Below are 15,910 nucleotides of genomic sequence, written 5' to 3'. Positions count from 1 at the left end.
TCCGTCTGCTTTCCACCCCTTTCCCACCACGCTTACCAGACTCGGCCTCCCCAGTGAGCGCAAACCCAGACCCCGTGCCCTGGTTTTGGTGACAGTCAGAAACCCCAGGAGTGTCATTCCCATGCCATGCCCAAGGAGCCCAGGTGTGCGATCCTCCCGGGCTGTTCCAGGGGAAGGAGGAAAAGCCACAGGGATTCAGTCAAAGTGTTCCCCCCTCGTGCTGCACCCCCAGAACGTGAGCAAGGAGCTCCAGGTTCCTGGGCGCTGATCTGAGAGATCTTTGCATGGTGTTTGGGAGACCCCAGGACTAGCCACCTTTGGCTTCCCAGCTCCTCAGGACTGCCTGACGCTGATCCACCTCAGTCCCACAGGATGTGCCCTGCAAACAGAACCCACACCTGACACGGGGGGCGGGAGGTGCCGGGGATTTCAGATAATCCTGTCCCGCTTTCAGTCACAGCTCCCACGCTCTGGCCTCCTCCAAAAGCTTTTCCTGTCCTTCCCGCGGTATTTTTAGTACCGTGCAGATGTCTGAAGAAACAAACCCTCACCTCACATACAGAAGATGAGGCAGCAAACAGCTCTTGGATTTATTCATTGTGACTCTCCTGCATAGAATCCCCTCTCCAGGCAGGTACAGTCCATTAACACCAAAATTTCTCTGTAGCTTCCCCAATATTATAAAAACAAGCCCATCCTGAACCCCTCCCCTGGAGTCTGCAACTTCAGCCTCCTTTCGGATCCCGGGAGATGTCACCCATATTTCTGTCACTTTCTAACTCCAAACGCATCAGAAATAGAGATATCGTGGCAATGAGTTCCACAGGTGACACGTTGTGTACAAGTTTTAATTAAAAGTTAAATAATTTAAGACATTTGTTTACAGGCAACGGTATCAGTTGCTCACTCTGTACATTGCATTTATTGGACAGCAACAAGGAAAAACAGAACATTTGGCACAAGAATGCCAATTTTTTTTTTATTATTATTATTAATATTTTTGGACACATGAACACAAAATATCCCTGCAGGCTAAAAAAAAAAAAAAAATACATTGCAATTGTACACGACCAGCACGGGGCTGAGACCCCCAGGACAGTTTAGAAAGTACCTCGTATTGCTAGAGACATACATCCAGTCCAAAGTTAATAAAATACCATTTGAAACGTTACAAGTCTAACAATATAGAAACCAAAAAATTACATCAGAAGTCAAACTGAACAAATGCAAACATTTTACATTGAAGTTGCAGCCTCTAGACATAGAAATATGAAAATGTCAATAGCAAGGTCTAAGAAAATCTGTAACTGATATTTAGTGCAAGATCTTTCCTGCAGTGCAAAGGGAAAGGAACTTGCAGTGGATCGGGGATGGGGATGGATCCAATGCCCTCTGGCCCTGCCTTCTGAAAATGAAAGCAGAGTCTCTCCCTCGCTATTGAGCAAGAAAACTCCTACAGCACATCCACAAAGGGGTCGGGGGTGTTGGACGCTGGCTCTGAACGAGGGGCTGAGCTGAGGGTGGGCATGGACACACCTGCCCGTCCGTGCCACCCCTGCTCCCTCGGGATGCAGCTCCAGCACCACCCTGCGGAGCTCACAGCGGTGGAGATGGGCTAGCCAGGGATTGCCAGAGCTCGTTCAGAACTCAGCAGGGACAAAGCAAGCAGAACTGGGTGGAAAACAGGATTTCTGCCCCCTCCCCCCACTTTTTTTATATATATTTTTTTATATTTTTTTTTAAATATGTCAACCACTCCCTCCCCCAACTCTTTGAACTTTGCTACATTTAAAATCTTTCACACCACAGAGCTAAACAGTGGCCAACAGGCTTTATTTATAAAAAACCAAAACAAAACAAACAAAACCAAAAAACAAAACACCCTAAAACTACAGCTACAGAATGCACATCTTCCCATTGATTGACACATGCAGAACGAGTCACTCAGGCCCACGGGGCTCACCCAGGTCCTCAAGTCCTCCAGACTTGGGCTCAGACCTGCCTAGGGCAGCACTGCTGTGACCTGGATCCTGAACTTCAGTGCCTTCCCCTCAAACTCCAGCCCTGTGCCCAGGCTGGGCTCACACCAGCCCTGCTCAGGTGCTGGCCCAGGGCTCCACCTGGTCTGAGGTCAAACATCCAGTCACAGGCAAACCAAGGAGAGGGTCTCCCTTCCCTCAGTCTCAACCAGGAGTGCTTGGCACTGGACAACTACTTGGTGATAAAATGAATTCATTTTTTTTATGCACCCTTATTAAACCAGCTCCATTCCTAGTGCACAAGCTCAAAACAGGGATCTTGGATCCTACCACCTCCAACAGGTGCTCAGGTGCTTTTCAAGGTGCCAAAGTTCTCTGTGTATGTTGGGTCAGTCAGAGTTCACTCTAAAAAGGGGTTTTTTTGTCTTCTCCCTGAACGAGTACTGAGAAAAGCAGCGGTCAGTCTCCCACCCACATGTCCTGATTTTATTACACAAGTGAGGTATTCTTTAAAAAAAATTAAAAAAAAAAAAGAAAAAAGAAAAAAAGAATCTTTCTGGTTTTTTCAGTCTAAACCTGTCCCAGCACATGCCATGGACAGGGTTCACTTCAGTCTCATTTTCAACAGAAATTAAAAGAGGTTAAACTTAATTTATGAGACGGACTACTGGCGAGGAGGTTACAAAACTGCTTGAAGAAGTTCAGTGTACTCTGGTACAAGTGAAAACAACAGCATTTAGAAATGTAAACTTTCATTTATTTACAAGCTTAAAGACTGAAGGAAACAGCATTTTCTATTGCTGAAATTTGGGGGGGGCTGGTTCCTAAGCTTTGGGACAGCAGACAACTTAGCAGCAAACCCCACAAGAGTATCAGAGACCACAGTGCAATCCTTGGGCTTCTCAAACTCCTCCTCGGTTTAGGAATAAGCTTTAATCTGCACTAACTCAGGTTTACACTAAGAGGAGTCTAGTCTTAAATTACTATGTTCATGGATTCCAGCAATACCCGGGGAAACCAGGCCCCTGGTCTGGATTACAGGTTGCAGCTGAAAAAAGCCAAGCAGATTAAAAACCCTAATTTCTAGGCTGGGATAGAATCAGTATTTGAGACTCACATGGGTTCAACATGCTATGAATGCAGTTGTGTGGGCAACCCAAATTCCCAGGAAAAAAACAGTTCAAAATGCTGGTACAAGTCCTCAGGTTGCCTGTCACACAATACATTTCGGCTGTACACATTGGCCTTTCCTACACGGAACACCCAGTTTCCAAGCTTATAAAAAATGTTGTAGACAGGACACCGACAGTGAATATAAAACAGTTAAAAATAATTCTTAAAAAAAGCATGGAAATGCGTCTTTTCTAATTAGTTTCAGAAACTGCCAAATTGTGTGTTCAGAAAACGACACGAGAATGTTGGTCAAACTCATGCACAATCCTCAGCTAGAAAATTACACTGTTGGGGGGGCTTAAAAAACAAAGATTTATTGCCAAAGTTAAACCTTCTATGAGAAAAAAGTTTTAAAATCACTTAGATTTATCAAACCACACAGCAGCATAAAGTGGGCACTTTTTGTAAAAGTTTGCAAAATACCTAAAAGCTAAATTTTTTTTTTTCTGTTTTATCATTTTTAGAGGGGGGAAATGATGGTTCAGTACTTGTTACGATACCATGGCAGTATTATTTATAACCATTATCATTAAAATCTACTGACAGGCATCACTATTGGTTATATTACACATTCACAGAACAAGAACCACCTATTAACTCGCAGTATAGTGCAATTGGTTTGCAGCCCAAGTCTGCAGAGATTAAAAAGATAATTAGTAAAACTGACAAAAAACTGCAATACCTGTGAAAGTTATGTTTGTTAAAAGGCATTTACAGTAGTGAAGTCTAAAATCTCCATTAAAAAATCTATGGCCCCACACGACAGAAGGATTACAGCAAGCTGGATAAAACATTTTGCCATCACATCATACTCACGAAGCAGGGCACGGAGACAGGGCAGCAGTCACCGTCAGCTCATGGGATGAGGAGAACTGAAAAACCACAGCTAGCAAAAGATTCGATAGAAACCTTTCGTGCCAAGTCCTTGAAAAATTTCAGGATGATCAGCCTTTGCGCTTTGAGGTAAAAATTCAGTCCAATGCATCAGAAAAGACAAGTCTATGGATTTCTAGTACAGAAAACAATGAAACAAATGGCTCAATTGTGTTGGTGCATCAGACGTTGCAGTGAAGAACAGATTCAGTGCGACTGTCCGGAGCTGCTGGTAGTGGGCAGTCCGAAACCCCCCGGCCCTGGCGAGAGCAGGAGGCTTCCAAACACTTCAGGACTGCGTGGGTTGTTGTCTTGCCTCATCTTCCCAGGTGCTCTCAAGCGAAATACATGGTGTGCTGGGTGTCGTGGTGGATCTGCACGGCCTTGGCCAGCGCCTGCGGATCGCGGCCGTTGCTCTGCCCCGACACGTGGCTGCCCTCGGCGCTGCGAGCAGACACACACCGTGAGCACCTGGGGCAAGCAGCACAGCTCAGCTTCCCCACCTGCCTACCAGGATGACAGGGCCATTCCTTACCTGTCATGATCCTTGTCCACGAGGTGGTACCTGGCCCGGAATGCCACCAGCCGGGCGTAGTAGGCCGGGGCTGGGATGGACACGGAGCGGGTGCAGCGCACGTAGGTGTGGCACAGCTGGTACGTGAGGAGCTGCAGCTCATCCGCCGTGAAACAGTTGTCATCCCACAGCACCTGGTAGTGGGAGGGCCGGCTGGTTCCCTGTGGAGAACAGGTGAGCACTCAGCTGCACAGCAAGGGCAGCAACAGAGGGGGTACCTGCGGGCTGCACCTTCCAGCAGGCACCGAGGAGTCAGTGCCAAGCGGGTACTGCTGCACTCTGAGTCTGCCAAGCTACCAACAGAAGTGACATTCCTCATGGGAACAACTACGAGGATTTAGTCCCACAGCCTGAGCACGGCAGAGCTGACATTACCTGAATTCCTGCATGGCTACAGAGGTAAAAGTCAAATTCAGAAGGATGTGTGATGGTGCTGTCCACAGTAGTGCCTGCTGGTACGTTGCCGCTCTTACCCACCTAGTGAGGAAAGTTTATTATTAGCCCACGCGTTTTTTGGAAGTGACCCAAAGCTACCTCCTAAGGTAGGTTCTACTGAAAGCTGCTGGAGAATTTACTGCTCAAAAAGGTGGAAAAATATTAAGGTTGTTTACACAGGAGGAATGAAAATGTTCTCTGCAAGTTCATTTTTAGAAACTTCACCAAATCCAGCTGGTGTGTCATCAGAGGAAAATAAAATCCTTGCCAGCACCATTAGAGCTGCAGAGTGGGATAAAGCCTACACGAGTAATTCAGGATCTGAAAACGCAGGCTTCTGAGATAAATTTATTTCATACCCTTGTTTGCCCTCACACCCCAGAGATCTGGGTTTTTAAGCAAAGCTGAGATCAAGAGCTTCCCTGCAGAAGGTTCCTTAGCTGGCCTGTGGATTTGTGCCACAGGTACATCCTAAATGCACCCAGAGACAGAACAGAAAACAGCTAGGTCAGCTCATAGTCAGGAATCCTGGACTATAAAAACCCAGGCTACAGCTCTAGGTACACAAATGCCACAATACAGAGCACACCTATTCCAAAAGGGGCTGGGAACAAGCTGTTCCATCTGATGCAGAGCAATAAAAAAGGGAGGAACTGGTTATTTTGGTAGAGAAAGCCTGTTACCAACCAGCTTTAGTTGGCAGGACAATTTCCCCCCCACTGAACCAAACAATCCCACTTCTCCTGTGCCACCACCTCCCCCTCATGGAGTGAGTACTTGCCCTTTCAGTTTTGTCAGCGCAGAACAGCCTGGTGTGATGCCTTTTCTGCACAACAATGTAGGTTATTCCTGGTCTGTAATCTTCCTCCAAACTAATGCAGGCCTTCCGGATCGCGATCAGCTCTGGCCAAGCTACCTACAAGTAGAAGATTTAAACATTAAATGATGAACTCAGGACACATAATATTAATTTTTTCCCGTGCACAAATGCCACATCATAAGAAGCATGATCAGATAGGAAAGCTGCACATTGTGCTTGCCCAGGAAAACTCAATGAAACTTCATTTTTCCAATTATCTCCAATAATAATTTTCCCAAGTATATGTTTTTTTTTTTCCCAGGGCCAATGCCTTGCAATCCACACAAATATATATTGAAAGGCATATCCCTTTTCACAAGCAAGAAAAAACAACCAGACAATACCTGTTTCATCTGTCCTTCCGACACTCCCCCTCTGTAGTAAATGATCCTCGTGGGCTTGAAACGGGTGGATTTGTAGAACTGGATCAGCAGCTCCCGCACCATGTTGGTGAGGTCCTGGATGACCTCCTGGCTGTAGAGCAGCTCCTGGGAGGTCTCCTGGCGCGAGGTCTGCACGCGCACGGTGGCGCAGTAGCGGCTGGGGTGCCCGTCCATGCTGCCCACCACGGCCGCGATCGACGGCTTCTTGCCGTCCCCGGCCGGGGGGTGGGTCACGTCTGCTCCCAGGAAGATCACTGGCTGCTGGAACACCGAGGGCCTGTGGGGGAAGATTAAGGTTTATTAGTTGGAATCATGGAATCCCAGAATGGGTTGGGTTGGAAAGGACCTTAAACATTATCCCATTCCACCCCCTGCCTTGGGCAGGGACACCTTCCACTAGCCCAGGTTGCTCAGAGCCCCATCCAACCTGGCCTTGGACATTTCCAGGGATGGGGTAGCCACAGCTTCTCTGAGCAACCTGTGCCAGGGCCTCCCCACCCTCACAGGGAAGAATTTCTCCTATATACCTAACCTAAATTTGGTGAACTTGTTTTCCCATGCAGTGCTGGATGGCTCCGACTCCCCTTGCTGCAGGGCTGACTGGGCAGACTGTGGATGCAGATGCATCCTCCTCTGTCCATTCCAGACTGTGGGCATCTCTAAAGCATGCTTTATTTTGAAATGTATCATTTCAGCAAACACAACAAAAGGACACTATTTTGTTTGACAATCCAGACATCAAGCAGAGCTTTCAGCTGCATCTCACCTTTGATGAGGTACCAGCACATTGTTGATTCCTCCGAGCTTCGCGTTGATCTTCAGACACAGGTTGGACAGAGTTTGTGGCGAGGTTTTGACCACATTCTTTACCTGAACACACTGTGTGGCCATGCCTAGAAGAGTGTCTCCAACCCGCTTGACTTCAGCTGTGACAGAAAAAGAAGTCAGTGGTTCCAATTACCCCAAGAGGCAGGAGCAATTCATTTGCTTGCTCTTGTTTTATTTTTTTGAAATGTTACTGTAATTCAGATCCTTGAAACTTCACTGAGAAAGGTTCAGTTTGCTCCTTGGAAATACACAAGTTCTCCAGTCAGATAAACCAGCTCCAAAACACCCTTTTAAAGGGAACACATTCCCTCCTTCCTGCTACCCACTTTCAGTACAACCCATTATCACTCTACAGCCCCTTCCCCGTACCATACACGGGCGTCTTCCCGGGCAGAATCACCACGATGAGCTGCAGGCCAACGTAAGTCAGCTTTAGGTGTTTAAACATGGGCTCCACACTGTCTGCACCCTGGGCATACTTGCAGAAGCAGGGCTGGCCCTGGATGGGCATCCCGGCGTCCTTGGAGATCTTGCGCAGCTGGTCTGTGAAACTCCTGAAATAGAAATGGATTTGTCCTGGCCTTTCCACCACGGGTCACTTTGCCATCAGTTTGATCAACCAGGTTTAAGCTGCTCCTGCTATTTCACAGCAGTACAGTAATTATTTTTTAGAAATTCTATCCCCATCAGGAACTCACTAATACGACTCTAATCCTCTCTGAGAAAGTTCATCAGCTTCTGTAATTTTACAAGTCTTACAGAAACAGACATTTGAGTTGAACACCCTGAGGCAGATTCTTAAACTAGTACTGATGCTCTGGTAGATTTTTATTCATCTACCCAACTTATCTGAGCAATGTTACAACCACGATTTTTGCCAGTCACTGGTTCACCCAAGCTCTATCTTTAGGATTCTGTAGAGTAATTTGAAAGACAGGAGACAAATTGTGGTGTAAGTTGCATCACTATTAGATGCATTAAAATCAACTTAAGACTGCACATCACCTCTCAGAAACATGAGAAAAATAAACCCTGAAATAGTGTCCTGAATAAATAGGAAAATACTTACTTTAGCAAGTCTTCCCTGCATTGTTTTTGAGGAGCAAAACAGGCAACAGCCCAAACTTTAATCTCAATGCCAGCATAGAACTGTTTCCCTCTCATGTCCCACACGCCTTGGTTTGGTGTGGCCACAGTCTTGTTCTAGGTAAAAACCAAAGGCAAATTAAAGTGCTGCTCTGTTTTGAGTGCAGCCCAACAGAGGAAATTTCATGAGAAGATACATGAAAGACTTCATGATTGCCAAAGACAGGGCAACTCACCCTGCCTCCATACTGCAGCATTGGGGCTGGCAGAACTCTGCCTGTCAGCTCTGTCATTTCATTGTGGACAACAATTCCAAACTCCTTCAGATACGGATCAGGCCCACCAACCATACTGTTACTCTTCACCTGGGGACAAGAGAAGTATTGATGTCAATACATTAAAGCTTCAGGTGACTCTGCCCTCTTTGCTTTCTCTTTAAAATGATTTGTTTTAAACAAGACAGATTTTTTTTTTTAACTTCTCTCTTGGTCATTGTGCTCATCATCACCTGCTCCAGTGCTCTGGAAGAGCCATGAGAAGTGACAAACACGGACTGTGCAGCTGGAATAGCACTCACCAGTCTGCTGATCTCCTCCTGCCGGTCCGGCGCCGACCGCGCGGTCGCTTTTATCATGGTCGAGGTCTGATTGTCCGTGAGCTTCTTGATGCACCTCTGCCCAGCCACGATGTTACACACCTGAATGGGAGAGTCAGAGGTGCTGTGCCACCACGGAACACATTTAACAGAGCACACCCCACAGTGCAAGAGCCAGACCCTCACCTCCAGCGGCAAGTACGTGTGTTTCTGTTCCTGTCCCACTTGGAGACAGGGCAGGTGAGGGTATTTCAGCTGCAGACTGTACTTCTGCTTAAAATACTGAGCCACTGTGCACTCCATGGCCTGCCCGTTCTCCAGCTGCAGAGGGAACCTAGAAAGGACATTTGTTTTGGTTAGACTTTGCAAGAATTTTTTAAAGGAAAAAATGGTATGGGAAACCTATTCCGGACAAGAAACATTGCAAACCTTTATTTTCCTTAGCTACTGGATCTCTTCTTCATGAAAAGATTTTTATAGACTATGGACTGAATTTCTCATATTTTAGCTGGTTTAAAAATTAGAACCTTTGATAACTCCATTCAAAAGCCAGGACACAGCTCAATTTTCCTTGGGTTGAAGGAAATAAAGCAGTGATCAAACCCCACAATATTCCTCTACTCCATTAAGCCTAAATATGCCTGTAAAGCCACATGGCTGCTTCATCATAGAATAATGTTTATTCCTGCATAAACAATACACCAAATACATTCAATAGGTTCAAGATTTTAAAAATTGCCAGGAATTGCTTGACACATACGTCTGGTGACTGGCTGGTCGCCGGGTAACGTTGCAAACTCGGTATTTTCTCTTCATCTGGCCACAGTGGGTAACCTCTACTTTTAGACCTGAAAAGCCAACAGAAAATAAATTCAGGCACAGGAACCAGCTTCGAGGAGGATGAAGGCACAAAGGAACAGCCCAGCTTCCCAAGTGCCTTGCCAATTTTCATTACAACATAATCTGAGCAGGTTTCAGTATTTTGTTGCAGCACCTTTAGGGTAAGCCTTACCTCTGATTTCTTTGGTAAACTTGACACGCTGGGAGTCTGTCAGGGGTTTGCTTTGCTCACTGATGTTCTGGATGTCCAAGACCTCACACATGAACTCAATGATAGGCTGGGCACGATAGAAAGCAGTGGCTGACACTAAGATAAGAAGAGAGGACAGTTAATGGAGAAGCAGAAAGAAGCCTGTTATGTGGGTGAGACAGACTCTCCTACACACCGTCGATGTTGAGCATCATGTTCCACATGGCAGGACGGACCGACTGGTGGAAACCAAACCAGACCTCCCTGCCCCCTCCCAGGGGGTGGTAATAACCTTCAGGGGGGGAGAAGAAGGAGCGACCCACAGGGGTGTACCTGAAAAAAAAAAAAAAAGAAAATTAACACTTGGGTAATTTCTTTCTGATACACCTTTTTACAGTGACACCTGTAGGGTTTGAAACACATTTCTACAGCATGTTAGAACCATCAGAGCTCACTTAAGACCACAAAGCCTTTTCCGACTGTGCAGCTGGAAAGGCTACAGCAAATTCCTGTTAGAAACATGACCAGCAGGCACAAGGCCTGAGTTCAGATCACATTTCCCCATTCTAGTGCAAATTTGCGAGGCAGCATTGAATTACACAGCTGCATCCTCATCCCTTCTGCCACAGGGTAGTGTGACGGCAGCAGAGCAGCAGCAAGGAATAACTAACACAAATGTTAAGATGGATAGAGGATGAATCCAGCCAGGAAGGCCCCACAGGTAACTCACCTCATGGAGGGAAGGTGCCGTGTGATTACGTCCAGTGCCTGCACAGAATCTTCAGGAACTTCATTCAGGTGCCCTGCCAGAGCTTCCAGCAGCATCTGAAGGCTGACGACTGACACCCACTGAATGGAAACCTTAAATGTCTGGTCCTTCCCCTCTCCTGGAAGTGTCACCTCCATATCCACCTGCCATGGGCACAACAGAATCATGCACAAGCTTTGGTAATGGACTGCAGACAGACACAGCACTCAGCAATGGTATGGTTTTCTCCTAGGTGTCCTCTGAATCTCTATTTTTGATGATTAGTTTGTGTAATGACCTTAAAATATGACAATTGGTTTCCTCAGGACTTTGAAAGTTTATCATTTATTCATCTGAGAAACTGCACTGGGGCATCTTTAAATGAAAATTTTAAGCAGTAATTAGCATGGTGACATCAAAGCTCTGGAGAACGGTGAGTCATTTTTTTAAGTCAGCCAGTTAACAGCAAGATGTTTTGTGAACCGAACAGTTCACAAAGAACACTTTCCAAATGACACTGTAACAGTATTCCCCCAGAAACTCAGAGCAACGCTTACCCTGTCCCTGCCGATGGGTAAGGGGTGTGCCGTGTACATGTTCCGCTTCCCATCGTAGCCAGGCTGCCGATCCCCGAATATCTGCATCTTAAAGTGCCTCACCATCGTATCCACCACCTCCCTGCGGAGGGATTCAGCGAGTTAGGGGGAAGAACAGAAAATCCAGCCATGGTCTTACGCAGTTTAAAAGTCCTTTTTCACATTTTTCTTAAAGGTCTGATAAAGAACAATGCAACAGAGCACCCCCAGGTCACACCAGGGCTGTAAATGTCACCTCCAGCTTGAGACACCCAAGTGTCACACACTGCACTGGTATCTGTGTTGTCAGCAGAGCTACAGCTGAAACAGGCAGAGGAACCTGGAGAGCTGCTCACACACAGGAGCAGACACAAGCACCTGCCTTGGGGTGGGTGGGAGCACTCCATGGGTTGGTTCCACTGACAAAGCATCCATGTGTGGACTCCAAAATCTACAAGCTGAATTCCCTCCCTGCAGCTGCTACACACATTTGTGTAACAGACTGTGGAACAATTATCAGGGACATTCACTTGTAGACTGTAAAATAAAACCAGTTCAACACTCAGTACATTTCCCAGAGCCTTCCAGATTACAGGCCAATTGCAACACATCTTCATAAAAACAAGGAGAACAGTACAGTTCACCGCAAAGCTGACCACAGAAGAGACAGGAACAGGCCTTCAGCAGATGGAGAATTCCAAGGATGTACAGTTTCCTTACATTCAGGCATGTACTCCTAATTTCATTAATAAATCTTTATTAAGCAACTCCTACCTGTTGACTCTTCGGGGGCGTTTCTCTGGTTTGATATCAACATCGTAGTGATAGACATCGATCTTGGGGATCTGCACCTGGAAGTGATTGGCCAGGAGGCGGATGGGTTTCCCAACAGTGCCCAGGCCTGGGCGGCGGGGCGGCTGGAAGAGGCTGGCTGGGGGCCCTGGGAAGTCAATAAACACGTGTGAGATGGGATGGCTCGCTCTGTGCACCTCTCAGGGCTTTGGGTGACCTTCTGACAGGAAGAAATCTCCAGCAGCTTTCTGAGGTTGCAAACAGAGGTGTTCCAAGAGGCTCAGCCTTCCAGCTGCTTGGAACTTCCTGGGAAAAAATGTGTGCCCCAACACACGTACAGGTTGGTACCATAATTCATTCTTCAAATTTTAGTGGCATTTATCCATGACCCTGGTTATGAACTTCACAAGAGTCCCAAGATGGAACCATGCAGATATTACGTATTTTAACGTAATGTAAAGATAAATACATCCCTGCCTCCATTTCTAAACCAAACCAACAGCCACACAAGCCACATTTTGTCATTGTTTTCATTATAAACTTCAGATGTTAATGATCCAATCAAAAATTCCAACACAAAGACAGGAGTGAGGAAAGGTTTACGCTTTCTTCTAAATAGAAGGGTAAGGGAGAAAACAAGCAAGAACTCCTCAAAGATGTAGAGATAATTTATTTGGATAAAAAGAGCTTCAGGAACAGCTCTAAGGAGGAAATTCTTAGAGGCCTGGACATGTTACTCACACACAAGCTGGTCACTGGGGAAACCTTTAGTTACCTTCCTCAAAGTGCTAAGATCTGAGATACCATGTTAACAAGATTAAACTGACTGTTTTTTTAAATCGATCACAGCCTCAGTTGACACCGCACATAAAGCAAATGGCATTGGTATATTTGCATGGGTTTGGCTATATCTGCCAGTGCTCAATGTGATCAAAGTCTCTTCCCCCTGGTGTAGAGTAGCAAAGGAAAGGAGAAAAAGTATCACAAGAACTCAGAAATAAACCAATCATAAAAATTAGGGCATATGTAGTATCGTGACCTGAGAGCACCCAGGTAAGTCAAAGGCTCACAGGTGAGATCAGGAGGGAAGAGAGGTAAGTAACTCCTATCCGGATAAATTTCAATACAACCATAAACTGAACCCAGGACCAATCTAAGGAGATTCCACACTGGATTTACAAGCCATCCACTGGTTACTGCATTACTTAATAAAAGTACCAATCTGAGGACACCAGCCCTGGAATATTTTTAAGCAGAAGGAACACGGAATGTGTAAGCAGCTGGAGCCCACTGCCAGGTCAGCTCCCCAAAGCCACAGTGGCAGGGGGCTCCAGGGCCACAGGCAGCCCTCAGGACACATTCTGGGCTCTGCACCCTCCGTCCCGGAGCAGCTCACAGCAACACAGTCACACCAGTTGTGGGGTACAGTTGGTGCTTAAAAAAACTACAGCTGTCTTGACAAGCGTGAATCATTGAGGGCAATCAAAGTTTGCTGTGCTTATTTGGATACGAGAGATGATCCATTAATCCCATGCTAATTAGTCTGAAGGAAGTGCAGGCACTGACCTCCTGCAAGAGATTAAATGACAACTATATTTACCTATTTTCCTCCCTCAGCATTGACAAGTTCTGCAAACAGGCACAGCAATGCTGCCCTCGGTGTTGACCAAAGGAGAGAAATCTTACATCTCCTCCTTCCTAAAGTTATTTCCCAAAGGATTCCAGAGAAGCAGCTAAAAAGTGTTTTCCCTTTTGAAGCCAGGCTGCCCTGGCATCACAGGATTTTTACCTGATCAGCCTGACAAGGGTTGTGTGTGCTGCTCTATTTCAGCTTCTTCTACCCCACGACAATGACATTCTAAGCACCTCAACTGAGTTGCTTCAGACAGGAAGCAGTTTTCAAAACTGAAAGAGGATCTGCTTCTCCAGCTGTAAGTCAGGGAGGCCACCATACACCACACACATACAGCAGGCTCTGAGTCAGCCCTCGCTACCTCAAACTCTGGATTCTTCTGGAATTGCACCTCCGTGTCAAAAAACATTTCCTATCACACCAAAATTAACGCCACTTCGATTATACCAATCGTTTGAATGGGAAACTCAATAGGTCAGGTGTGCAGGCCACTGAGGGCAAGAAATATATCCTGCAGGCATTTGATGGGAGAATAATCTTAGAATAAGGCAAGAGTAGGAAAATGCCACATGCAGAAACCCACCAAGTTTGTTAGAGAAATAAACAACCCTATTTTCAGACAGCATCACCTTAAACTCTCAGCAACGGCTCAATGTCAAATGTAAAACTTATCACCGCACAGGTTGTGGGCTGTGACAGCCCCGCCTGTCCCCGTCCCCTCGCTGTCCCGTTCACCTCGCCGAGGGCGAACCGAGTCCCCCGGCACCCCCGGGGCCGTGCGAGCACCGCGAACCCCCCGCGCGAAGTTTCGGACCCGCCGCGGCTCCTCCGCGGCGGCGGCGGCGGCTCCGAGCGGGGCCCGCTGTCACCGGGCAGCCCCGGCGGGCCCGCGGCCTCCGTCCCTCCCTTCCCCGCTGCCACGGCCCGCCAGGCCGCGGCCCCGCGCCCCCCCCGCGGCTCTCACCGGGTCCCAGCGCCTCCATGGCGGCGGTGGCGGCGGCCTCGCTGCTCCGCCGCCGGCCCCGCCGCCCGCCCGGGCCCCGCCGCCGGCCCCGCCGCCGCCGCGTAGCGCTTGATCTCGGGAATATTGGCGGCGGGGTGGGCGCCCGGCGAGGACACGGGGGCGGTGGGGCGGGGGGCGGCGGCCGAGGAGGTGGCTGAGGGGGAGGCAGCGGGGGCGCGGCGGGGAGCGCTCCCCGCGTTCCGCTTCCCCGAGCGGCGGCGCGAACAATCCCCGCGCGGCGCCCCCGCCGAGCCCGCGCGCGCCCCCGCCGCCGCCAGCACGCGCCCGGGCGCGCTCCCGGGGACGGGGGTGAGCAGGAGGAGGAGGAGGAGGAGGAGGAAGAGGAGGAGGAGGATGAAGAAGAGGCCTCTCCGCGCTGCCCGGCGCCGCCGGCTCGCGCACGCGCCGCCCGCGGGAGCGCGCACGCCGCCCGCGCGGCCCCGCGGCCGCAACAGGTGACGGGTGTGAATGACAGAACCCCGGGATATTTGGGGAGGGGGTCCCCAGTCCGAACCCCCTGCCAAGGCAGGGTCACCTGGAGCAGCTGGCACAGCAACCGCGTGGGGTTGGGATGTCTCCAGGAGGGAGACTCCGCGCCCCTCCCTGGGCACCTGTTCCAGGGCTCTCCATCCTCCATGGAAAGAAGTTCTTCCTCATGTTGAGGAAGTGTTTGAGTTTATGGCCACTGCTCATCGTCCTGTTACTGGGCACCTCTGAAAAGGCTCTTTTCTCTTGTGCAGCAACACGATAAGGAGCAATGGCCACAAACTAAAATGCGACAAGCTCCACCTCAGCACGAGGCAGAACTTCTTTCCATGGAGGGTGGGACAGCTGTCCAGGGAGTCTCCCTCTCTGGAGACATCCCAAACCCACCTGGACACGTTCCTGTGCCACCTGCTGCAGGTGAGCCTGCCTGGGACCCGGCTGTGCCCCACAGCTCCTGGGGGTCCCCATGCCGGTCACTGCCCCTCAGCCCAGAGGATCCCCAGCCACATCGAGGCACAGACAATAAATGTGTCCTTTTTCAAAAGTCAACATCTATTTAAGTGTCCTTAAATAAAGGGGCTGGGGACTTGTGGCCTTTCTAAGCAGCTCGTGCTGTTTCAGGGAGCTGCTCCCTCACGCACCCCCCGGGTTCTGTTCAGCCAACAACCCTCTGCTGACTCACCAGGAGGTCAGAAGTCAAAACATTTTATAAATAATAAATGCCGAGTCCACTTTATTTGCCTTTTATAACCTGCAGGGTTGATGTTTTCCAAGTTGAAACATCAAAAACCTATTTTAAAATGAAATGAAATCTGAGACTCTCGTAGAGATCTGGGATTCTCATATAATTCCCTGACA

General features: G+C 48.3%; 1 protein-coding gene across 1 annotated transcript; it reads right to left on the bottom strand.

The window, feature by feature from the left end:
* Positions 1-818: 818 nt before the first annotated feature.
* Positions 819-14,729, bottom strand: AGO4 (argonaute RISC component 4). The gene is made up of 18 exons (XM_050326444.1): positions 14,528-14,729; positions 11,913-12,078; positions 11,121-11,241; positions 10,546-10,727; positions 10,012-10,148; positions 9,798-9,932; positions 9,546-9,633; positions 8,972-9,119; positions 8,768-8,887; positions 8,427-8,555; positions 8,174-8,307; positions 7,474-7,658; positions 7,043-7,202; positions 6,238-6,553; positions 5,816-5,950; positions 4,975-5,076; positions 4,561-4,760; positions 819-4,469 (listed from the first exon to the last, which is right to left on the bottom strand). The coding sequence occupies exons 1-18, from the start codon at positions 14,544-14,546 to the stop codon at positions 4,361-4,363; spliced, it is 2,586 nt and encodes an 861-aa protein (XP_050182401.1). The 5' UTR covers positions 14,547-14,729; the 3' UTR covers positions 819-4,360.
* Between the last annotated feature and the right edge of the window lie 1,181 nt (positions 14,730-15,910).

Source organism: Myiozetetes cayanensis, unplaced genomic scaffold (assembly GCF_022539395.1).
Source record: "Myiozetetes cayanensis isolate MyiCay16 unplaced genomic scaffold, myiCay2020 scf31, whole genome shotgun sequence".
Classification (NCBI taxonomy): domain Eukaryota; kingdom Metazoa; phylum Chordata; class Aves; order Passeriformes; family Tyrannidae; genus Myiozetetes; species Myiozetetes cayanensis.
This window is presented reverse-complemented; position numbering and strand designations above follow the sequence as displayed.